The 27,392-nt window shown below is 45.3% G+C and overlaps 1 protein-coding gene across 7 annotated transcripts in view; it reads right to left on the reverse strand.

Annotated features, from left to right (window-relative positions):
- Positions 1–27,392, reverse strand: part of kank2 (KN motif and ankyrin repeat domains 2) — a 151,382-nt gene that overhangs the window by 36,183 nt on the left and 87,807 nt on the right. For 5 of the 7 annotated variants that reach the window (XM_063035637.1, XM_063035631.1, XM_063035633.1 and 2 more), the window contains one exon: positions 1,326–1,417. In XM_063035637.1, the coding sequence (XP_062891707.1) occupies positions 1,326–1,362 (37 nt within the window). In that variant the 5' untranslated portion in view covers positions 1,363–1,417. Of the gene's footprint in view, positions 1–1,325; positions 1,418–12,753; positions 12,803–19,952; positions 20,032–27,392 lie in introns of those variants that run through there. The other 2 variants (XM_063035636.1, XM_063035635.1) reach the window with 2 other exon arrangements.

The raw sequence follows: 27,392 nt of genomic DNA on the forward strand, positions 1-27,392 counted from the left end.
GACCATCTCCCTCCCTTTAACATTCCCTTATGGCAACATATACTCAGTGGTCACTTTATTAGGTAGACCTGTACATCTGCTCGTTAATGTAAATACCTCATGTGCCAATCTTGGCAGTAACTCAGTGCATAAAAGCATGCAGACATGGTCAAGAGGTTCAGCTGTTATTCAGAACAAACATCAGAACGGGGAAGAAATGTGATTTAAATGACTTTTACTGTGAAATGATTGCTAGTACTAGACGGGATGGTTTGAGTATCTCAGAAATTGCTGATCTCCTGGGATTTTCACACACAACCGTCTCTAGAGCTTACAGAGAGTGGCGTGAAAAACAAAAATAAAACATTCAGTGAGCAGCAGCTCTGCGGGCGAAACTGCCTTGTTAATGAAAGAGGTCAGAGGTAGTGTCATGGTTAGCACGACGTGATTACAGCTTGAGTTTGTACATCCTCCCCGTGAACGTGCAGGTTTCCACTGGGTGCTCTGGTTTCCTCCCACAGCCCAGTTAGTAGATGAATCGGTCATTGTAAATGGCTCGTTGGGCCAGGAGGGCCTGTCCTGCATTGTATCTCTAAATAAAAATGAAATATAACTCTCTAGAACTTACAGAGAGTGGTGCAAAAAGCAAAGAGCATCCAGTGAGTGGCAGTTCTTGTGGGCAAAAACATCTTGTTAATGAGAGCGGTCAGAGACAAAAGGCCAGACTGGTTCAAGCTGACAGGAAGGCGACAGTAACTCAAATAACTACGTGCTCTAACAGTGCTGTGCAGACGAGCATCTCTGAACGCACGACATTTCAAACCTTGAAGTGGATGGGCTACGGCAGCAGAAGACCACGAGCGCACACTCAGTGGCCGGTTTGTTAGGTACCTCCTGCATGTACTTTGGTAATAAAATTACTTCAGACTTTGGATTTTGAATGTTTGCTTTTCCAAGGGTGTAACAGTCTCACCATAAGTTTAAGGTGAGTGGGAAAGATTTAAAGGAGATCTGAGAGGTAATTTCTTTCCACACCGGGGTGGGGGGGGGGGGGAGTATATGGAATGAGCTGCAAATGGTAGAGGCAGGATCTATCAAATTTCTTAACATGGTACACAGACAGGAACAAGTATGGGCCAAATGCAGGAAAAGGGATTAGCATAGACAAGACATCTTGGGTAAGAATGGATGAATTGGGCCGAAGGGCCTTTCATGCTGTGTGATTCTATACAACATCAAGGCCAATAGCTGAAGAAGTTTTACTGAGCTGGCAAAGTGTCGCCCTGTAGCTGAACGCTCCTTGTTTATGGAGCTTTGCAGGGGGTTGCTGGTGAGATTAGACGTACCAGGGAAGTTAGTTTTCATCTGAAGAACCTCTGCCATCTTCACTTCCAGTCTTCTGTTAGTCCCTCCACGTTCAGCCAATCACGCGGCGATTCTGCGGACAAGTACAGCAAGTGAGAGAGGTACGGTGACAGGAGAGTTTGAATCAGCTTTACTATCACTGACATGTCATTACATTTGTTGTTTTGCAGCAGAATACAGAGCAATACATTAAAACACCACTATAAAGAAATGTAAAAAAATAAGTCATGCAAAAAGTGAGGTAATATTCATGGATATCACAGGGTTGCCAGATACTGCAGGGATTCACACAAGTATAGTTTTAATCTTCCTTTCACAGCATGCATAAAAGACCTTCAGCTCATCGGGGAGTGAAGAATCACAACTATTTATGTTGTTAGGTTTCGCTTTGTCAATACCATCATCCCATCAAAACTAATCACTAAGCTCCAAGCCTTGGGTCTCGATACTTCCCTGTTCAACTGGATCCTCGATTTCCTCACTTGCAGAGCCCAGTCAACAGAGATTGGCAACAACATCTCCCCCACAATCTCCATCAGCATGGGTGCACCGCAGGGCTGTGTGCTTAGCCCCCCGCTCCACTCACTTCACACTGATGACTGTGTGCCCAAGCACAGCTCCAATGCCAGACTTAAGTTTGTTGGTGACACCACTGACACCGGCCGAATCAAAGGTGACAAATCAGCATATCGGAGGGAGATTGGAAACCTGACTGAATGGTATCGTAACAGTAACTTCTCGCTGAAAGTCAGCGAAAGCTGAGTATTGACGACAGGAGGAAGAAGCCGGATGTCCATGAGTCAGGGGATCAGACCTAGAGAGGGTCAGTAACTTTAAATTCCTTGGTGTTATGATATCAGAGGATCTGTCCTGGGAGAAGCATGTAAGAGCCATTACACGACAGCGCCTCTACTTCCTTAGAAGTTTCCAGAAATTCAGCATGTTATGTAAAACTTTGATGGATGCATTGTGGACAGCATCCTGATTGATTGCATCATGGCTAGTATGGAAACACCAATGGCCAGAACAGAAAAGTCTACAGTAAATGGAGGATACAGCCCAGTTCGTCACTGGAAAAGCCCTCCCCATCATTGAGCACAACTATAAGGAGTGCTACCACAGGAAGTAGCATCCATCATCAAGGACCCCGGCCTACCCCATCCAGGCTACGCCCTCTTCTCACTGCTGCCACCAGCAAGGAGTTGCAGGAGCCTTAGGTACCACATCATCAGGTTGATGAATAGTTATTACCCTTCAACCATCAGGCTCCTGAACCAGAGTGGATAACGTCACTCACCTCAGCACTGAACTGATTCCACAACCTATGGACTGGTTCCACAACTCATGTTCTCAGTAGTACGTATGTATGTATCTAGTTATTTTTTAATTTGCACAGTTTTCTTCCTTTGCACATTGGTTGTTTGTCAGTCTTTGTTTTGTGTGTAGTTTTTCATTGATTCTATTATATATTTTGGCTCCTTAAGGTTGTTATTGCTGGGGGTGGCAATGGGGACAAGCTCCCACTACATATTAAATGCTCCCAATGGCATGTGACTCAAGTAGCCGCTGACAACCAAGTCCAGCTCCTGGCCTTCATGTGTGGCTTAGCTACTAAGCCAGGTGGAACTGCTTCTACCAACAGGCGAAGGGGCAAAAGCTGGCTACCAATGCAAACTGACAGCTCCTGTAACGCTGCTGGTGCCAAACTGTATCAGTCTCCGCCGTTCCTTTGGGTTCATCAGATGCGTGGAGAAGGGGAGCTTGCTACATGGGTAACAGCTCGCTCTCCGTATTGTACTGCCCGGCCTGCGTATCTGGACAAGATAGTTCACAGTATCCATGGTTGATCCTGACCAACAGAGGCCTCGTCATCATCTGCTTTATTTTTATTTCTTTGCTCTACTGTAAACGTCTGCAAGAAAATGAATGCCAGGGTGACATATAATGTCGTTTTATAATAAATTTACTTTAACTTTGAAGCTATGGTTTGTGAATTCTGCTTGCCGCCTTAGTGACAGAGAGTTGTGCAGCATAGACAAAGGCTCTTTGGCCCGTAAGCGTCCATGCTGACTAAGGTTTATATTCAAGTTAATCCCATTTCCCAGCACTTGGCCTGTATCCCTGCCCACCTACTTCTTAAATGTACCTAACGTTCCTGCTTCATCAACTTTATCTGGCAGCTAGTTCCATATATTGTCCCTCATATTCTTATACACTCAAGAGATTTTGCAGATGCTGGAAATCCAGAGTAACACACACACACAATGTGCTGGAGGAGCTCAGCAGGTCAGGCAGCATCTACAGAGAATAATAGAGTTGATATTTTGGGCCAAGATCCTTCATCGTGAATCCTTTGTTCTGCATTCTGTTGTTGCTTTCAGTTGCACTACATCATTACTGATGTAATGAAATTATCTCTATGGATGGCATGAAAAACAAAGTTTTTCACTGTACCTTGGTACTATGACAATAACAAACCAGTTGATCAATTTGCTGCATCAGCGCTGTCTCACTCGCTGCAGTTCCAGTTGTCTCCAGCAGAGGGTGCATCTATACAGCTTCAGGGTTTTACATGTGGCTAGATTTCTGGATCAATGCTTTATTAGGAAGCCGGCTGAATTCTTGGCTCAACAGAAAAATTGACCGGAAGAACTCAATGTGACAAGCAGCATCTGTGGGAGGAAAGGAATTGTCAATATTTCAGGTAAAAACACCAGGTCCTGATGCAGTTTTGACCCAAAAAGTCAACAATTCTTTTCCTTCCACAGAAGCTGCTTGACCGTCTGAGTTCCTCCAGTTGAAGTTTTGTTGCTCCAGATTCCAGCATCTGCAGACCCCTGTGTCTGAATCTTTGGCTCTTTCCATGCCAGTTAATTCCTTCAGATACCTTGGGGGGGTTCAGGGTCATAAGAGGTGGGCATCACTAATGCTGATTGAGTATTTTGAGTTATCCCTGAACGGTGCCATTCCAGGGGGTAATTAAGGGGAACAGATCTTGACGGATTTTGGGTCTACAGACAGAGTAAGGGGCAGACTGCCTTCCTGCAGTTTGTTAACTAATGATAAAGATTGACAATCCGGCAGTTTCACAGCTACTGGGAAAAAAAGCATCTTATTCTTATGTGGGATCATGAATAAAGAGGTTGTGGACACACTATGTCAGTGACTGAAGCATGGCAACATTTACAAATCACCATTACTACTGTTTTTTGTAAGTTTTAGAGAGGGGACAGGAAAGATTTACAAGGATGCTGCCTGGGTTAGAGAGCATGTTGTTTGAGGAAAGGATGAGCGAGTTAGGACTTTTCTCTTTGGAGAGAAGGCGGATGATGGTGATTTGATAAAGATGCACAAAATGATAAGAGGTATGGATGGACTGGTCAGCCAGTTACTGTTTCCCAGGTCACAGGCAGGACATACACACTCCAGGAATTAAACCCCAACCACCGGTGCTGTAAGTCGTTACGCTAACCGATGACACCCCTTTTATAGAAGAATCAATTATATTGTAGTGGTAGTTATAAGAAAACTTAAGTAACTTTACTAAGCAAACACAAGGAATTCTGCAGATGCTGCAAATTCAAGCAACACACATCAAAGTTGCTGGTGAACACAGCAGACCAGGCAGCATCTCTAGGAAGAGGTACAGTCGATGTTTCGGGCCGAGACCCTTCGTCAGGACTAACTGAAGGAAGAGTTAGTAAGAGATTTGAAAGTGGGAGGGGGAGGGGGAGATCCAAAATGATAGGAGAAGACAGGAGGGGGAGGGATGGAGCCAAGAGCTGGACAGGTGATTGGCAAAAGGGATACGAGAGGATCATGGGACAGGAGGCTCAGGGAGAAGGAAAAGGGGGAAGGGGGAAAACCCAGAGGATGGGCAAGGGGTATAGGCCTAGAGCTGGACAGGTGATTGGCAAAAAGGATATGAGAGGATCATGGAACAGCTAGTTAAGTTTGGTGTATTTGATTCAGGTTCAGTTTATTTATCACATGTACTTTGAAACAGAATGAAAAGTGGTAAATAAATCTGAATCACTTTGCTCCTTTGCACAGGTAATAGTAAGGGAAAATACTGTTGGGCTCTTAACCAAGGCTAATGAGGTGGAGAGGATGGCCTGGGGCAGAAAAGAAGCAGGTGGTAGGAGTGGAAGGGAGAAAAGTGGAGGTTGGAGGAGGGGCCTGAAGTAGAGGAGAGGAATGAGGAAAGGAATGAGGAGGGGTGACAGTGAAAGGGGAAACGTTAGTGACGGGTGCAGTCAGAGAGGGAAAATGAGCAACATCTATAGATGTGTGGTGGAGAGCATCCCGACTGGTTGCATCACAGCCTGGTATGGAAACACCAATGCTCAGGAATGGAAAAGTCTGCAGAAAGTGGTGGACACAACCCAGATCACCACAGGAAAAACCCTCCCCATCACTGAGCACATTTCCGTGGAGTGCTGCCACAAGAAGGCAGCATCCATCAACAAAGGGGCCCAGCAGCCCAGGTCATGTCCTCTTCTCGCTACTCTTATCGGACAAGGGCTACAGAAAGTTCGAGAAATTGTTGTTCATGCCATCTGGCTGGAGGCCACCCTGTTGGAATATAGGATGTTGCTCCTCCAACCTGAGTGTGGGCTCGTAACGACGGTGGAAGAGGCCACGGACAGACATGTGAGAATGGGAAAGGGAAGTGGAATTAAAATAGGTGGCCACTGGGAGATCCCACCTATTCTGGTGGACGAAGTGCTTGGCAAAGAGGTCTCCCAATGTACATAGGATCTCACCGATATACAGGAGGCCACATCGGGAGCGCTGGATACAGTAGATGACCCCAGCAAGCTCACAGGTGAAGTGTCACCTCATCTGGAAGGACTGTTTGGGGCCCTGAATGGTAGTGAGGGAGGAGGTGTAGGGGTAGGTGTAGCACTTGTTCCGCTTGCAAGGATAAGTGCCAGGAGGAAAATCAGTGGGGAGGGATGAATGGACAAGATCCCACACCAGCTGGTTCAGGAACAACTATTACCCTCCAAACATCAGGCTCCCGGATGGGTGTGGATAACTTCACTTACCACCAGTCTGAACTGATTCTACAACCTCCAGACTCACTCTCAAAAACCTCTGACTCCGTATTATTTACTTATTTTTATTTGCACGGTTTGGTTTCTATTGCTCATTGCTGGTCAGTCTTCGGTTGATTTGATAAATTTGATTCTTTATAAATAAATGTCTTTATTTTCCTGTATATGCTTGCAGGAAAGTGAATTTCAATATAGTATATGGTAACATATGGTACATGTACTCTCACATTAAATTTACTTTGAACTTTGTCTTTGTGATGCAGAGAGGTGCAGTGTAAAGTTCTCTTTCCATTCCCTATTCTGGTTACCCTCTCATCCTTTCCCTTTTCGTCACCTGCTCATCTGGTTCCCCTCCTCCTTCCCTTTCCCCCCCATGGTCCACTCTCCTCTCTTATCAGATTCCTTCTTCTGCAGTCCTTTGCCCCTTCCACCGATCACTTCCCACCTTCTCACCGCATCCCACCTCCCCCACTTTCCCCCGCACTTGGCTTCACCTATCCCCTCCTTGCATGTGTTACTCCTTCCCCACCCACCCACTTTCTTATTCTGGCTTCTTCCCACTTCTTTTCTTGTCCTGATGATGGATCTTGGCTTGAAACATCAACTGTTTATTCCTCTCCACAGACGCTGTCTGACCTGCTGAGTTCCTCCAGGATTTTGTGTCTGTTGCCCAGAATAAATTGTCACTCACTCAGATTCAGATTTAGATTTAGATTTATTTATCACGTGTACATCGAAACATACAATGAAATGTGTCGTTTGCATTAAGGATGTGCTGGAGACAGGTCTGGGGTTAGCTACCAAGTGAAGTTCCCACAACTTTTCTCAATAAAAACTCCCAGGGCAAGTTTGGTACAAGTTTAATATGGAGTAAGGTTCTTTCTGTGCAAGAATTGGCAATTGTAAACCTGAGTAAATCTGCTTGCTAATCCCACAAGTTCATTATTATTGATTTTTTTCCCTCAATGTCAATCATCTCCATCTTCTCAGTTGTGAGAGAAGATTTCAAGACATGCAGCATTTCTCATGCAGTCCATGAAGGATCAAATTCAAAGTAACTTTATTATCATGTCAGCATATGCTACCCTGAGATTCATTTTCTTGCAGGTATTTACATAAAAATAAAGAAATACAATAGAATTTATGACAACTATACATAAATAGACTGACAAACTTCCAACATGCAAAGTAAGACAAATTGTGCCAATAAATAAATAAAGCTGAGAACACGAGTAGTTGAGTCCTTGAAGGTGAGTCCACTGGTTTTAGAATCAGTTGAGTTGAGGTGAGTGAAGTTATCCACACCAGTTCAGGAGACTGATGGTTGAAGGGTAGTTACTGTTCCTGAGTCCGGTGCTGTGGAGTCTAAGGCTCCTGTACCTCCCGCCCGTTGGTCGTGGCGAGAAGAGAGCGTGGCCTGGATGGTGGGGGCCCTTGATGATGGATGCTGCTTTCTTGTAAATGTGCTCAATGGTGGGGAGGTGCTTGTCGTGAAGTTGTGTCTCATTCTATGCTTTGTGATAGATACCTCCTCAAATTACTCTCAGCCCTGAGCTCTGTCTATCATCTCCTTCAATAAACACTTGTCAGTGTGAGTGTGATAACCTGCTGTTTGTAATTTTCTCATTCCTCTCACTAGTTTAGTCAAAAACCCATCGCCCCACCCTCCACACTCCCGAAAGTCTGTGCTGCCATGCTTCAGATTTTCTGGGTGGCAGAGGAATGTAACAGTTAAAATAACATTATCACAATAGCTTAGGAGGGTTAATGGCGCCTAACAGTGATTCTTTTGCTTGCATCTTCGGAAACAGCTCTATTTCCATCTTTAATATCTTTATTTTTCCCTTTCGGGGTTCTTTTGAAGACCCTGACCTGGAGTTACACACTGACTACGATTCTTTGCGGGAATGGGACCCGCTCTCAGGGTTTCACCACCAACCATTGTTGTTCGGCATGCCAAAAGCTCGAGCATAGAGTCCAGCTCGGATTCGGAAGACTAGGATCTCGGGACACTGGAGCCGGGCGGATAGAGGGTCGGTGTCCTGACAGGAGACCCATGCGTCCTTGGGGGAGTCGGATTATCTGCAGCTGTGTGCCGATTTTTGGGCACAGAACTCGAAGAAAACAACATCGCAGACTTTTAACATCGTAAACCAGCGAGTTGTTTGATACGTCTCTCCGCTCGCTGGGAAAATGGAGACATCTCTTTCTCCCTTATTAGGGAGAGAGAGAACCTGTGGTATGTCAAATACCGGGTGAAACACAGTCTTTGGGGTAACTGCAAGTCTGTGTCTTTGCTGTTGCTTTGTTTACACTTGAGTGCTTAGTGGTGGGTGCTGATGCTTTTTTTTTGCCAGTGGGGGGAGGAGGGATTGTTGCTTGCTACCACTTACGCGTGGGAGGGAGGGGAGCTGGGGGGAACTTTGGGGTTCTAACGTTTAACTGTCATTCACTCATTGGGACACTCCTCTGTTTTTGTGGATGGTTGTGAAGAAAAAGCATTTCAGGATGTATATTGTATACATTTCTCTGACATAAAATTAGAGCTTTGAGCCTTTGAACAATGCCAGCTGTCAGATTGGGGTTCAATCCCCATTGCTGTAAGTAAGGAGTTCATACTTTCTCCCCATTGGTATCCTCCTGGTGCCCACATTCTAAAGACGTTTAGGTTAGGGTAAGTAAATTGCGTAGGTCGGCGTCAGAAGCACGGCGACACTTGTGGGCTGCCTCCAGCACAGTTCTCTGACTGTGTCAGTCCTCAATGCAAACGATGCAGTTCAGTGTATGTTCTGATGTACATGTGACCAATAAAGCTCTTCTTTTCCTTAAGCCAATACCAATGCTCAGTGTGCCTGTGTTTGAGGCCAGACAGATTGATCTCTGACACTGGGGACTGTGTCAACCAGCCTGCAGAAGCAGCCGGTCCGTAGAGGTCTGGGCAGGGCCAGGGTCCAGGAGAATGTACTGTACACCAGTACCCCAGCTGGCGCGGTAAAGTGCTACACTAACCACTCAGCTCATGTTGGTATATGCGACAATTTATTACTGTGCCATGAAAAGCCTGTCTTGCATACTGTTCATACAGATCAAATCACTACACAGTGCATTGAGGTAGAACAAGGTAAAGCATTAACAATGCGTAACAAGGTGTCACAGCTACAGAGAACGTGCAGTGCAGGTAAATGATAAAGTGCAAGATGGTAACAAGGATGATCAGAATAGGATTGCAGATCAGGTGAGTGCTCGGCCCCAGACAAGGTGGTGGTGGGAGGGTTACATCACAGTAGAGCTCCCAGCCTCATCTGGTTGGATCTTTCCGATAAGTTGTCGGGCCGTTGCCGGACGCTGCTGGGGAAGGGGTGGTGATGAAACAGGCCCAAGCAAGCCATTGGGTTCACGTACTGCTGGAACAACACACAAAGGACCTGCAGGAACTCAGTGGGTCGGGGAGCATCTATAGAGGGGAACAGCCATCAGATTTCGCAACCGTCCATTAAGAGATTAAAAGATTAGTTTTGTTTGTCATGTGTACATTGAAACACACAGGGAATTTTGTGTCAATGACCAACACGCTCCGTGGATGCGTTGGGGAAAGACCGCAAGTGTGCTTCTGGCAACAACGTAGCATGCCCGCAATTCACCTAACCCTAACCTGGACGCCTTTGGAATGTGGGAGGAAACAGGAGCAGCCAGAGGAAACCCACCAGTCATGGGGAGAATGTACAAACTCCTTACGGTCAGTGACAGTTACTGAACCCTGATCGAAGATCTCTGTAAAGCCGTGTGTTAACTGCTGTGCTGCTGTGTCTTACACAACTTTGGAAAAGAAGAAAGAAGAGAGATTGTCCAGTGTAGTACAAGGCAAGAAATATAACAGAGTGCAGAATAAAGTGCTGTAGTTACAGGGAAAATGCAAAGCAGGTAGACAATAAGATACAAGATCAATTGTGAGGTCAAAGGTCCATCACATAGACTATAACAGTGGGGCGGAAGCTGTCCTTGAGCTGGCTAGTGGAACACGCTTTCAACCTTTTGTATCTTCCGCCCGGTGGCAGAGGGAGAAGGAGGACTGTGCAGAATAGGTGAGGTCTTTGATAATGTTGGCTGCTTTACTGAGATTGCAGGAAGAGTCTCCTCCCAGCAAACAGGATGCCAGAGGAGCTCAGCTGGTCGGGCAGCACCTGCGCAGGGAAATGGGCAGTCCATGTTTCGGGCTGAGACCCTTCATCTGGACTCTAACTGCATCATTCTGTGGAGTTCCTGTGAACAGTTTCAGAAAAGCATTCACAGAGCTAGTTGAATGGAAACAGCGGAGTGGGGAGGAAATGGTGCCACAGGGGATTGTAACTATTGTCCTCAGATCAGAGGAGAGCGGCTTTAGCACTGACTGAGCAACAGAACGTCCAGAATACTTCCCAGCCCTGGGGATTCAGCTCTCCATTGATTTTCTGGTTATGGTTGTCTCAGCAGAATTCCTAGACCGTGGAAGGACAAGAGGATCAGAAGCCTGAAGTCCCACAGCACCAGGTTCAAGAACAGCAGGAGAACACGAACGTACACTCAGAGGCCACTTTATTAGGAATGGGAGGTACAGGAGGTGCCTAATAACATGGCCACTGAATGGTATTGGATATACTGGTTTATTATTGTCACGCGTACCCAGATAGAGTGAAAAGCTTGTCTTGCATACTGTTCATACAAATCAAATCACTGCACAGTGCATTGAGACAGAACAAGGTAAAGCAATAACAGAATGCAGAATAAAATGCAAAAGGCTTCAGAGAAAGTGCCGTGCAGGTAAATGATAAAGTTCAAGATCATAACGAGGTTGATTGTGAGGCCAAGGGTCCAAGAGTTTTAACAGTGGGACAGAAGTTGTCCTTGAGGTTGGAGGATTAAGGAAACTAATTCCAACTTTCTCACAAGATGTTTGGGGAATAGTTTTCTCATAATCAACACTTTGTTTCACCAGAGAGACAAGCCCAGAGTTCCACAGGGACACACGAGCTCCACACGGGTTCTTGTTGGATTGCGTTATTACGATGAGCGAGAAACCGTAACAACTTCTTCAACTGCACCATTTCAGGCGCTAGTGACTGTTAGAGAAACCCATCCCTTCATCTTCTCTGTCGCCACCACCCAGGCCCGAAAACAGCGGCAGCAAGAGAAACGCGGCTGCAAGAACACAAGGACGGCGCGTCTCAAGAACTGCGCAGAAACAGCTCTTCCCGCTCAGCTCAATCACTGCCAAACGAGCAGGAGTTGGACAAGCCTGGGTTGTCGTACCTGGAGCTGCAGAGACCGACGGGAGACCCAACAGAGGTTTATAAGGTTACGAGAGGCATTAGTGGAATAGGCAACCACTATTTTACTCTCAGGGTTGAAATGTCTAACACGGCACGTTTGGGGTATTGTGAGAAGTTTTTATCTAAGGAAGTATGTGCTAGTGTTGGAGAGAGTCAATTAAAGGGTTAAGTATGAGGGATGTTTCGAAGAATGGGGGTGGGTGGGGGGGTAATTCTCATTGAAATCTGTTGAATATTGAATACAGAGTGGATGTGGAGAGGATGTTTCCAATAGCAGGGTGAACTGAGGACCAGGGAGCACAGGCTGACCAGAGCTGAACACAATACTCCAAGTGCTGCCTAACCAGAGCTTTAGAGAGCCACAAATATACCTCTCGGCTCCTGAACTCAATCCCTGACTAATGAAGGCCAACACAACATATGCCTTCTTAACCAAACTTTGAGGGATCTACGTTCATGAACCCCAGGTTCCCTCTGTTCCTCCAGACTGCTGAGAATCCTGCCATTAACTTCATGCTCCGCCTTCAAATTTGACCCTGAAAGGGAATCACTTCACACTTCTCCAGGCTGAACGCCATCTGCAACACACAGACACACACACACACACACACACACACACACACACACAAAATGCTGGAGGACTGGGCAGGTCAAGCAGCAACTATGGAGGAACTAGTGTAGGATTAGTTTATGTGGGTGGAAGTTTCTATCCGGTATGCAAGGGGTTACACCTACAGGAATGGATGGATGTGACTGGGATCCTTCCAGAGGCTGGGAGGTGACCAAAAATGACATTTAGTACTGGTAGGGGAGATGATGGAAAAATTTCCACTTGTGTAGGAACACAGAGTCGAGCATCACCACATCCAGCTGGTGTTCCGACACAAACCAGAGCTCAGCACAGCTCAAATTAGGATTGACACACGCAGAGATAAACATACATGCAGACACACACACACACACACACACAGATAAACATACATGCAGACACGCACACAGAAAAACGTTCGAAGAGCAGGACACATAACGGAACCCATTCTCACCTCCACCCCTGCAAGTGATATTGTCAGCGGCTCCGCAGACAGTCTCTGGTAGCCCCGGGTGAGAGAGACTGTGATGCGTGGCCAACCTCCCCCCGACACTGGGTCACACTCAGTTACTGCAAATGGGCCTGACATTCTGCATCATGTGACAATGTTTACAGGTTTGGCTTTAATGTTGACTGGAGCTCCTGACTCTCCAGGCAAAGACTGCACATTGCTGACTTTGTTTCACTCTGGTCTCATTAACCCCTCGACTGCCTTGTTCTTCTTCTTCCCCGTTCTTCAGCCCGTAAATCTTTTCTGCTCTCTCTTGCAGTCTAACAACATCTTTCCTATATAAAGCAATGAGATGACAGGTCTGTTTTCCCAGCATTGGGGAGTCTAAAGTTACGATCAAGGTTAGAGGGAGGAAGTTTAACATGCATCAGAGAAATGAACTGCTTGAGGAGGTGGAGGAGGTAGGAAGAACAGTCAAAGATCAAAATAAATCTATTACCAATGTATTTACAGTATATGTCACCCTAAGATTCATTTTCTTGTGGGCATTCACAGTAAATACAAAAAAACACACTGGAATTAATAGAAAGCTGCACACAAGCCAGACAACCAACCAAGATGCAAAAGACAACAAACTGAAAATATTAAAAGAAAAAAAAGCAAAATAATAACAATAAATAAATAAATAAACTTTGAGAACATGAGATGAAAGAGTCCTGGAAAGTGAGTAACCTGGACAGACACTTGAATAATCAGGGTATAGAGGCACATGGAGTTTATGCAGGGAAGTGGGATTAGTATAGATGGGTGTGATGGTTAGCACAGATATGATGGGCCAAAGGGCCTGATTCTGCGCTGTACAACTGTATAATTATAACTCTACCCATATCAATGTGATCAACACTGAATACAATAAGTAGCCTCATTAGCGCCTTGTCAAGTGACACTTTGCGGTGAAAATTGAATGAGAGTTCCTTAGCAGGATGGGTAGAGGCACAAGAAGATCTGGACAGTGATCAGGAGACAGAGTCCAACTCTTCCATTGCTACATTGACAACTGATTTGATTCTACTTCCTACAGTCGTGCTGAGGTCAATTTCATCAACTTTGCCTCCAGTTTCCACCATGCCTTCAAATTTACTGCCTCTGAAAGTTCTCTCCCTGTTTTTGTTCTCTCTGTCTCCATCTTTGGAGACAGACTATCCACTGATATCTTTTACAACAACGCACCAAATCTCACAGTTATCTTGACTATACCTCTTTCTACCCTGTCACTTGCAAAGATGGTATTCCCTCCTCTTAGTTCCTCCGTATCCGCAGAATCTGTTCTCAGGATGAGGCTTCCCATTCTGGAACATCTGAGATGCCCTCTTCTTTCAAAGAATAGGGTTCAGCTAACTCTCTTTGAGGTATGCCCACTCTGAAGAGGTGATCAGGAGGTTGATAGGTTCTTGATTAGTCCAGGTGTCAAAGGTCACAGGGAGAAGGCAGGAGAATGGGGTTGAGAGGATTAATAGTTGAATGGTGCAGACTCAATGGACTGAATGGCCTAATTCTGTTCCTATGACTTATGGTTTTATGGTCTTCCACAGTGTTTACCTCCTTTCCATAGGTTAGTTGAGATAACTGGTTGTCCCTGTGGAGTTCCTGGTCAGAGGGGTTTCAGACAAGCCCATGAAAGAACCTGAGAAACAGGAAGGTCTGCTATAAAGCAGAGGTGACGTCACTGGCATCGCATAAGTGTAATGTAAACAGCAGCTATATTTGGGCCAAACGGCTAATGTCTGTAGTGTACACTCCACGTAATTCCATCTTTGTAAATTCAGGATTAAATTCAGCAGCCAGACTGGGGAAAGAGCTGAGCAGTTGCCGAAGCAAACAAACAAGAAATGCAGTGGAAAAATCAGTCAGTCTTTCCAGTGTTAAACCCTGCACATGTTTCTCATTTAATCCAGTGAAACAAAATGACTCATGACCAAGCAGCAATTTGTGCAGGCAGGGCGATGTGAGGAAATATCTCCCTCGGGGAGGCCTTTATTCATGGCCTCTCGCTGCCCACTGTAATCGGGAGAAAGTCACAAAACCCAAAACAGAGCAGAGGAGGGACTCCAACAGGAGCTTTTAAGGACAGCACTGACGCTGTCTCTAATTTTGCTGGGGGTTAGGTGGGAGGGGAGGGGCGGAGGGTGCGGGAGACTTGGGACCCACACCGCGAGGTTCAGGAACCGTTGTTGACCTACAACCATCAGGTGCCTGGACCTGTGTGGATGAATTAACTAGCCTCTAATAAACTGACTACACCCCCTATAGACTCACTTTTAGGGTCTCTGCTTTTGTTATGTATGATTTTTCATGGATTCTTTTGTCTATTTTTATTTTCCTGTGGGTGGGTGCTTGCAAGAAAATGAATCTCAAGGTTGTATATGGTTATGAAGTCCTGTCCTCTCAGTCTCCTCCACAATATCCATTCTAGACACTGCCATGTTACACTCTATGACAAGTACTCCAGTAAAAAAACCTCTTGCTTCCAAGACCCTGACCTCTGAGTAACACTGGAGTCAACGTACAACAAAGTGTGGCTGGAGGGTGCTTCCAAAAACAAGGCAATGCTAAAAATGGCACAAACAAAGTAAGCAGAACCTTCAGAAGCCACATTCGGTCTTGAAACAAAGAAGCTGGGAGACACACTGACCTCAGACAAACTGTGTGGCATGTACACACCCCTGGGAATAGAAACCCTTGCAGATGAAAATCCTCAGATACACAGATGGTCAGCAGGAAAAATGCACAAGTGCAGAGCTGTGGAAAATAGTCTCACACATTGACCCACACATACACAAATACAGTCTCACACACAGTCCCACATACACAAATACAGTCTCACACACAGTCCCACATACACAAATACAGTCTCACACAGTCCCACATACACAAATACAGTCTCACACACAGTCCCACATACACAAATACAGTCTCACACACAGTCCCACACATACACAAATACAGTCTCACACAGTCCCACATACACAAATACAGTCTCACACACAGTCCCACATACACAAATACAGCCTCACACACAGTCCCACATACACAAATACAGTCTCACACACAGTCCCACATACACAAATACAGTCTCACACACAGTCCCACATACACAAATACAGTCTCACACACAGTCCCACATACACAAATACAGTCTCACACACAGTCCCACATACACAAATACAGTCTCACACACAGTCCCACACATACACAAATACAGTCTCACACACAGTCCCACATACACAAATACAGTCTCACACACAGTCCCACATACACAAATACAGTCTCACACACAGTCCCACATACACAAATACAGTCTCACACACAGTCCCACATACACAAATACAGTCTCACACACAGTCCCACACATACACAAATACAGTCTCACACACAGTCCCACACATACACAAATACAGTCTCACACACAGTCCCACATACACAAATACAGTCTCACACACAGTCCCACACATACACAAATACAGTCTCACACACAGTCCCAACCATACACAAATACAGTCTCACACACAGTCCCACATACAGAAATGCAGTCTCACACACAGTCCCACATACACAAATACAGTCTCACACACAGTCCCACATACACAAATACAGTCTCACACACAGTCCCACATACACAAATACAGTCTCACACAGTCCCACATACACAAATACAGTCTCACACACAGTCCCACATACACAAATACAGTCTCACACACAGTCCCACATACACAAATACAGTCTCACACACAGTCCCACATACACAAATACAGTCTCACACACAGTCCCACATACACAAATACAGTCTCACACACAGTCCCACACATACACAAATACAGTCTCACACACAGTCCCAACCATACACAAATACAGTCTCACACACAGTCCCAACCATACACAAATACAGTCTCACACATAGTCCCACATACACAAATACAGTCTCACACACAGTCCCACACATACACAAATACAGTCTCACACACAGTCCCAACCATACACAAATACAGTCTCACACACAGTCCCACATACACAAATACAGTCTCACACACAGTCCCACATACACAAATACATTCTCACACACAGTCCCACATACACAAATACAGTCTCACACACAGTCCCACACATACACAAATACAGTCTCACACAGTCCCACATACACAAATACAGTCTCACACACAGTCCCAACCATACACAAATACAGTCTCACACATAGTCCCACATACACAAATACAGTCTCACACACAGTCCCACACATACACAAATACAGTCTCACACACAGTCCCACACATACACAAATACAGTCTCACACACAGTCCCAACCATACACAAATACAGTCTCACACAGTCCCACATACACAAATACAGTCTCACACACAGTCCCACATACACAAATACAGTCTCACACAGTCCCACATACACAAATACAGTCTCACACACAGTCCCACATACACAAATACAGTCTCACACAGTCCCACATACACAAATACAGTCTCACACAGTCCCACATACACAAATACAGTCTCACACACAGTCCCACATACACAAATACAGTCTCACACACAGTCCCACATACACAAATACAGTCTCACACACATTCCCACACATACACAAATACAGTCTCACACACAGTCCCACATACACAAATACAGTCTCACACAGTCCCACATACACAAATACAGTCTCACACACAGTCCCACATACACAAATACAGTCTCACACACAGTCCCACACATACACAAATACAGTCTCACACAGTCCCACATACACAAATACAGTCTCACACACAGTCCCAACCATACACAAATACAGTCTCACACATAGTCCCACATACACAAATACAGTCTCACACACAGTCCCACACATACACAAATACAGTCTCACACACAGTCCCACACATACACAAATACAGTCTCACACACAGTCCCACATACACAAATACAGTCTCACACACAGTCCCACACATACACAAATACAGTCTCACACACAGTCCCACATACACAAATACAGTCTCACACACAGTCCCACACATACACAAATACAGTCTCACACAGTCCCACATACACAAATACAGTCTCACACACAGTCCCACATACACAAATACAGTCTCACACACAGTCCCACACATACACAAATACAGTCTCACACAGTCCCACATACACAAATACAGTCTCACACACAGTCCCACATACACAAATACAGTCTCACAGTCCCACATACACAAATACAGTCTCACACACAGTCCCACACACACAAATACAGTCTCACACACAGTCCCACATACACAAATACAGTCTCACACACAGTCCCACATACACAAATACAGTCTCACACACAGTCCCACACATACACAAATACAGTCTCACACAGTCCCACATACACAAATACAGTCTCACACACAGTCCCACACATATACAAATACAGTCTCACATGTTGTCCCACATACATAAATACAGTCTCACACACAGCCCCACATACAGAAATACAGTCTCACACACAGTCCCACATACACAAATACAGTCTCACACAGTTCCACACATACACAAATACAGTCTCACACACAGTCCCACACATATACAAATACAGTCTCACACATTGTCCCACATACACAAATACAGTCTCACACACAGTCCCACATACACAAATACAGTCTCACACAGTCCCACATACACAAATACAGTCTCACACACAGTCCCACACATATACAAATACAGTCTCACATGTTGTCCCACATACATACAGTCTCACACACAGCCCCACATACAGAAATATAGTCTCACACAGTCCCACATACACAAATACAGTCTTACACAGACCCACATACACAAATACAGTCTCACACACAGTCCAACACATACACAAATACAGTCTCACACTGTCCCACACATACACAAATAGTCTCACACAGTCCCACATACACAAATATAGTCTCACACCCGTCTCACACATACACAAATACAGTCTCACACAGTCCCACACATACACAAATACAGTCTCACACACAGTCCCACACATATACAAATACAGTCTCACACGTTGTCCCACATACACAAATACAGTCTCACACACAGTCCCACATACAGAAATGCAGTCTCACACACAGTCCCACATACACAAATACAGTCTCACACACAGTCCCACACATACACAAATACAGTCTCACACACAGTCCCACACATACACAAATACAGTCTCACACAGTCCCACATACATAAATACAGTCTCACACCCGTCTCACACATACACAAATACAGTCTCACACATATACAAATACAGTCTCACACACCATCCCACACATACACAAATAGTCTCACACACAGTCCCACACATACACAAATACAGTCTCACACACAGTCCCACACATACACAAATACAGTCTCACACGCTGTCCCATGCATACACAAGTACAGTCTCACACACTGTCCCACACATACACAAATACAGTCTCACACACAGTCCAACATACACAAATACAGTCTCACACACAGTCTCACACATACACAAATATAGTCTCGCACACTGTCCCATGCATACACAAGTAGTCTCACACACAGTCCAACACATACACAAATACAGTCTCACACTGTCCCACACATATACAAATACAGTCTCACACACTGTCCCACACATAAAAAGACTCACACATATAGTCCCAAATACAATTTCATACACAGTCTCGTACATATACAAATACAGTTTCATACGTAGTTCCACACATACAGTCACAAATACTGTCTCATACATATACTGACAAATAGAATTTGATACCCAGTCTTATATATTTACAGTCACAAGTACAGTCTCATACATATACAGCTACAAATACCATCTCATATCAAAGCAAAATAAACCAACCCTCAGAGATCTAAAGAAATAAAATTCCTTTAAAATGGAGAAGTTTTGAAATACAGGCTTGTGAGGATTTGACCACATCCTCGAAAATGAAAGCATTGGAAGCATAGAACCTCAGCAAAACACGAAGCCACAGTGCTGTTAGAACCTCCACAGGTTTTGACACCACTGTCCCATCCGCAGCAGCCCTGCGAGCTTCAGTGCTTACATAAACTCCGTTTCCTGAACCGCTGAAACACCAGAGGGGGAGTGAATGGTGCATGGGGCTGAATTCAATAAATCAATCAAATAAAAAAAGCTGCAGTGATAATTACCTCGTCGTTTCTGTAAAAGCTTTTTCCTTCGCTGGTTGATAGATCGCCCCAGACAATCTCAGATTATGTCTGCATGTTAAACCTCTTCGAACTCTGACTCACCGCTTCGGAGAGCCTGAGTCACTTTGTCTTTAACCAAATGAGAATGTAGGGCATTCTAAACAAAAGTGGGGAAATCACTTGTAACAGGGTTTAAGATTAGATGAAGGCACAGGGCACTTTGCTCTGTTCAGGCCACTGAATAAAGGGGTTAAGCTCGAACCACTCACTTTTTCCTGAAGATGTCCTTTCCTGTTCATTTCCACTTGCTCGTTCCTTGAGGAATTTACAGACAAGATCTATTTCTTAGTCTCAGGATCAGAATCCAGAGCTTTGGACACTCAACTTTGCCTTCTGGTTTCCACACAGTGCATCCGTGTGAATGTGGCCATCTTTCCCCTGAATGCCAGAGATCCCCGCGGACGGATTTTCAGTCAGCAGCCTCTGACACAAAGACCAGCAATCCCTGTGGTCAATGGCTGAGATGGACAAGTGCAGGTGACTGATGCTTCTGTGCATGTGACCTCCCTGCCACCGGGGTGGGTTGGTGCTTGGTTCAGCCATTGGCGTCGGTGAGCCCCTCCGGTTGGCAAGTGCCAGGGTCGGAGTTCCGTGCGGGTGAAGCCCAAAGGTCAAAGATCGAAGTCAGCGAAAGAAGAGAGATCCTGAAGGTGACGTGTTCGGAAGTCAAAGGTCTGATGTCTGTATATCTAGGAGTTCAGGCCAGGGACAAACCCCAGGTTGGACAGTCCCGGGATCGGAAGCCCCCATGACTCCATGTGGGTGGAAGGAAGAAAAGCTTGTTTTGCTGTTGTTGTTTTATTGTTGTAGTTGTATTGTTGTTTCTTGCATTGTTCAGCTTTCCTTTCTGTTGCTGGAAAGGTCCTGGCTAAGGTGATGCTTCAGAGATTCATTAACAACGTCACCGAGTCAATGCTGCCTGAGTCGCAGTGTGGATTTAGGAAGAACAGGAGCACGATCGACATGATCTTCACAGCCCGGCAGCTTCAGGAAAAGTGCCGGGAGCAACATCAGGACCTGTTTGTGGCCTTTGTCGACCTCTCCAAGGCATTCGACACCGTGCAAAGAGAGCTCTTATGGGATGTCCTCCTCAAGTTTGGCTGTCCCAATAAATTTGTTAACGTCCTCCGCCAGTTCCATGATGGGATGACTGCTCGGGTGAGCATAGGAGGACAAGAGTCCGAGCCCTTCCTTGTACGCACAGGGGCGAGGCAGGGGTGTGTACTAGCACCAGTGCTCTTTAACATCTTCCTCTTGTGTGTTACCAGGCTTCTCCACAACGAGACTGAAGACAGCAGCGGTGTGGTAGTGGACGTCAGATTAGATGCAAACCTTTTTGACATCAGGAGGCTCCGTGCAACCACCAAACTCCGTAGAGAGCAGGTCCTGGAGCTGCAGTATGCGGATGACTGTGCTCTTGTGGCCCATACTCCGGAGGATCTTCAGACTGTCCTTGCTGTGGCGGTGAGAGCGTACAGCAGGATGGGGCTGATTGTCAATACCACAAGACAGAAGTGGTTTGTCAATGGAGTACCAGCGTCCCACCCACTCTACCTGCCTTCACTGTTGGTGATGAAAAGCTGTCAGTAGTGCCATCTTTCAAATATCTGGGGAGCATTCTCTCTGAAGATAGCGGCATTGACAGCAATATCCAGAGCTGCATTAAACAGACATCAGCTGCCTTTGGGAGACTTCGGCGTAGAGTCTTTCAGAACAGGAGCCTTCGTCCCTCCACAAAGGTCGCCGTATACCAAATGGTCTGTGTCACCACCCTCCTTTATAGCTGCGAAGCTTGGGTAACCTACAGCCGTCACATCAAGTCCTTGGAGCGCTTCCACATAAGCTGCCTCCATCACATCCTGGGAATTACCTGGCGTGAGCGGGTGCCTCACACTGAAATACTTGTAAAGACCAACTACAAAAGTATTGAGGCCATAATCACCCAGCGTCAGCTGCAGTGGCTGGGGCATGTGATAAGGATGCCCCCATGTCGGCAACCCCACAGAGTGTTATACAGCCAGATACATCATGGTCGACGCTCAGCTGGAAGGATGAAGAAACGCTATAAGGATCAGATGAAGAATGCTTTAAGCAGGTGCAAGATCAGACCCGAGGACCTGGAGGAGGTTGCTGCTGACCGTACCACTTGGCGACAGCTGTGTAGGGACGGGGCTCGTATTCTGGAGATGGAAAGAACAACCAGAAGACAGCAGAAGAGAGCCAGGAGAAATGCAGCCATGGTTGCCACCACTACCACCACCTGTACATATACATGTCCCACTTGCAATAGAGCTTGTGGGTCCAGGATAGGACTGTATAGTCATCAAAGATCTCACCGTTAAAGGAGTGGACGTCGTCATCGGATTTCGACGGAGAACCGAAGATGAAGATGATGATGTTCAGCCGAACATTGTGGCCATGCTATGTTTACATAGGAATGTGTGGTGACACTTGCGTGCCATCCCCACCACATCCTTAAATTGTGTTGCTTGTTAAAGCCAGCGATGTACTTCACTGTATGTTTTGATACACATGTGATAAATAAATGAATTTGAATCTTTTCAACGTCTTCTCTACTTGAAGAGTGCTGCAACGTTGGACATCTTTGCCTCAGGGAACGTTGTTGGATTGGGGACATTTTTCCTTCTGCAAGATGCCAAAAATGCATCATAGGCATCAAAATGTTGAGCGTTCTTCCTTTGCAGAAACACGCAGTCCATGTTTTCCTGCTCTACGGCAACACGCTGGGAAGGTAGACTTTAAACTCCAGCTTCTTGGGGGGAGTGTGTTATTCTTCCCTCGTGAACCCTCAAAAAACGCAGACTCCAACTCTTGGAAGTGCAGTCCCCCGGAGAAGCACTTCTAAATCCAGACCCTGAGAAATACAGCGTTTAACCTCAGAGACCCAGCTCTGGATCGTGAGAATAGAGGGTGCGTTCCCTCACCAAGGGTATCTCCAAATAAATCTGTAATGACCATCACTGAGATTTAGTCCAGCAAGTAATACCATTAGTGTCATAAATGATCCTCTTACAATGTCTAAACTTTCTCGAAGCCTTGGTAATGAAAATAAAGAGGAGAATGCAGTTTCAATCTCAACATTTAAGAAAAATTTGGATAGATACATGGATGGGAAGGGAATGCAGGGCTAAGGTCCAATTGCAGATCGATGGGACAAGGCAGATCATAGTCTAGCCCAGACTAGAGGGGCTGAAGGGCCTGTTTCTGTGCTGTAGTGTTCTATGCAATATTACACTTCAAATTCTAAAACAATATTAAACCAGTAATTTTGTTCTACTGCTCCATGTTTCCTAAACAACTTTAGTGATATAAATTCTTACAGCCTCCTTTAGGTTCAGATTCAGATTTATTTATCCCACGTACATCGAAACATGCAGTGAAATGCTCCATTTGTGTCATCAACCCACACAACCCAAAGACGTGCTGGGGACAGCCGCAAGTGTTGTCACACGTTTGGTGCCAACACGGTATCCCCACAACGCTTGGCAGAGCAAAATCATAGCGGAATTTATCCATGTAAACCTGTCACTCCGTAGTAGATGCAATTTAAAAAGGGTTAACGGGCCCTTCAGCCCAACAAGCCCACCTTTAAAATCTACAAGTTGCTGTAAAGCAGGAAAACATGCGATGCACGTATCAAGCAAGTTAGAAGGCTCAATACTTTGATGCCTATTGTGCACTTTTTGGCATCTTGCAGAATGAAAAATGTCTCCAATCCAACAATGTACGTACATATAGACAGCCTGACTGAATGCCCTATCGCAACCCCCTCCTCACCTCACTCCCCAACTCTCATCCTGCACTGGTCACTTGTCATCTTTTATTGCTGCTGTTTCACATATTTAAACAACTGCTTGTTTATTATAATAGTACCAGCATCACTATGCTGTCTCACATAAAGAAGCACCTAGCTTTTATGACAGCCAGTCAACCTTTAGGCCCTGCCACTCAGGGAAGTGCTGATTTTATTTTGTGACTGTATGTGCTGGACCGTAACTGTATGTTCTGTGTTTTGCATCTTGGCCCTAGTGGAACAATGCTTCGTTTACCTGTATACACGTGAATGGATGAATGACAATACACTTGAACTTCAATCTGCACCGTTAAGCAACCAACTACACTGACCACATTTTATTCTCCGCACATTACTGTTAACTCCCTCCAGATTCTGCCACTCGCAAGCGGCAATTTACAGTGGACAATCATCCTACCAGTCCAAACATGCTTTGGATGTGGGAGCTTTCATGGTCACAGGGATGACAGGGAAACTTCACACGGACAGCAACCGGGGTCAGGACTGAACCGAGTCAGTGGCGTTGTGAAGCACAGACCCACAAAGCTGCTTATCAAATGATGCTAGTATAGTGATCCCATCAGTTGCACACCCCATAAGCCCTGGAATCTTTCTCTGAGGACCATCACCTTGTCGCGATGGAGAGGCCTGAGAGTTCCACGATCCTGACAGTGATGCCAGCTGAAGTCTAGCCACCTGGCACTTAACTTCAGGTAGGGTCACCCATGGTGGAAAGGGTCAAAGGGCAAGTTCCCAAAAAAAGAGATCCAACCAAGACCTAAACGGTGGAGCTGGCAGAAGATGATGACACATCACAGCGGCAGTGAAGGTGGGGGAAAGCTGCAGGAGTGAAGGGTCTCCAGTCATCTTGGATTCCAATCTACTGGACTCGGACCCCAATCTGTCAAGGACATGTGGCGGCTGCCTGTGTTAAACAAACTCATACACTTTGGTGTTCTCCATCAAGGGAATCCGCCTGAACATCCCGGATTAAGTCCCAGGCTGATCACCAAGTGGTGAATGGGGCAGGATCGTGATTCTGAATCAGCCTCTACAGCTACCTGAGGACCCACCAATAGACAACCCTTAGGAGAACATCATACCAACTCAAGTGATATCACTACTGCTCTTAGTCTTGGAAATAATTCTCCCTTAATGCCCATCCAATACCCTCTCTAATAATAATACATACTTTATTGATCCCAAGTGGGAAATACCTTTGCTAAAGCAGCAAACATTTAAAAACACACTTAGCAGTGTGCAGATCTAACTAATAATAATGCACAAAATAATAATAGTCAATAATAATGTACCAAATAATAAAACAGAGACTATTGTACTATGATGTGTGTTCTCCTGTCGCACAGAGATGAACTGTTGGTATATGCTTATTACATTTGGTAGGAAAGATTTTCTGTAACGACCCTTGTGACAGCAGAGCTGAATGAATCTGTTCGAAAGGGTACTCCGCTGTTTATTCAGTAGGTCATGGACAGGATGTGCCAGATTGTCCATAATCGATAACAGTTTGCTTAGTGACGTCCTCTCCATCGCCAACTCAAAAGAGTCTGGGTTGTAGTCAAGGATGGATCCAGCCTTTTTAATGAGTTTAGTTAGTCTTTTTGTATTACCAGCACCGATGCTGCTCCCCCAACATAAAGCCGCAAAGACGACTGCACTCTCTACAACAGACTGGTAAAAGATCTCCGGCATCCTGCTGCACACATTGAAGGATCTCAGCTTCCTTAGAAGATAGAGTCTGCTCATCCCCTTCTTGTAAACAGCCTCGATGTTGGTTTACCAGTCAAGTCCGTCGTCGAGGTGAACACCCAAGTATTTGTAGCAACACACATCAGAGTTGCTGGTGAACGCAGCAGGCCAGGCAGCATCTCTAGGAAGAGGTACAGTCGACGTTTCAGGCCGAGACCCTCTTCCACCACCGCGACCTCTTCTGGCAGAACATACACAGGACTCATCGAAAAACCTCTGACAGATTTTTTCCATCATTCTTAAATTTAGAAACAAGTGTTGTATTAGTATAGCACCTTTCCTCTCTTCCTAAAGTACTATGTACCTAATCAAAGATCAACTTCATTCACCATGTACATTTATGTATATGTATTAGGAATTTACTGTAGTGTGTTGGTGCGACATGCAACTAAAACCATTCAACAATTATTAAAGAAGTATTATATAAAAATAAAGTTAGAGGTTCAAGAACAGATACAAAGTATTCTTGAAATATGATCATTGTTCACTACTCACTTCATCTCAGCTTCTGCCCACACTTCTCGTAGACAAGACCGCCAGGTTCAGGAACAGTTATTATCCCACAACCATCGGGCTCTTGTACCAAAGGGGGTAATTCCTCTCACCCCATCACTGAACTGTTCCCACAGCCTATGGACTCACTTTCACGAACACTTCATGCCATGTTCTTGATATTTCTTTATTATTATTATTTCATTCTGTTTGTATTGGCAATTTGTTTCCTTTTGCACGCTGGTTGAACACACAGTTTGGTGTAGTCCTCCACTGATTCTATTATGGTTATTATTGTATTATGGATTTATTGAGTATGCCTGCAAGAAAATGAATCTCAGGGTTGTATATGGTGACATATATGTACTTTGATAATAAATTCACTTTGAACTTACATCTCCATCCTGATCTTTAAACCATTGGCTGATGGGAAAGCAGTCCCTCGATTCACTCTGGTTAAGCCAGTCAAGATTTACCTCTCCATCAAATCTTCTCTTATCCTGAGGACTTCCACCATTCGGTTTCAATAGTACAACAGATGAGGGAAGGAGGACTGCTAAGCTGGACGGGGAGGTTAGAGAAGCTTCCGCGGAGACCCTGAATGCTAAAGTAGCCAAGAGACACCCACAGCCCTGGGGCTTGTTCCAAGACTCTTCACAGAGCAGAGGATTTGACACGAGTAAGGTTTTTGGAAAGTGATGATCACAGTACTGCTTGAGTTTCTGTCCAGTCAGTCCTGTGGTAATGATATGAAACCAGTTCTAATGGATTACTTTTGCAGTGAAGTGTTCCGGATGCCCGGAGGTTGGGAAGGCATTGTGGAAGTCCCTGTTCTTTCTTTGTATGACAGGAAGGGTCTTGTGGATTGAATTTGGAACTGAACAGGGAGGAGTGAAGTGTCATAGCCTGAAACACTGACTGTTTATTTCCCTCTGCAGATGCTGCCTGACCTGCTGAGTTCCTCCAGCGTTCTGTGTGTTGCTGAGGAAGGAGTTAACAACAGTAACAGACTGACATAGCGTACTTCTGGATCCATGAATTCCAGTGGCCTGAGCTTTAGTAATGAGGGAGAAATAGACTACAAGACCATAAGGTATAGGAGCAGAATTAGGCCATTTGGTCCATTGAGTCTGCTCTGCCATTCAATCACAGCTGATTTCTTTTCCTGATTCTCCTTATAACTCGTACCAATCAAGAACCTTTCAATTTCTACTTTACATACACAGCAACCCTTGACTTGGTCTTCACAGTGGTCAGTGGCAATGAATTCCAGAGATTCTCCACCCTCCTGGCTGAAGAAATTC

The sequence above is a fragment of the Mobula hypostoma genome, chromosome 29, assembly GCF_963921235.1.
Source record: "Mobula hypostoma chromosome 29, sMobHyp1.1, whole genome shotgun sequence".
Taxonomy (NCBI): domain Eukaryota; kingdom Metazoa; phylum Chordata; class Chondrichthyes; order Myliobatiformes; family Myliobatidae; genus Mobula; species Mobula hypostoma.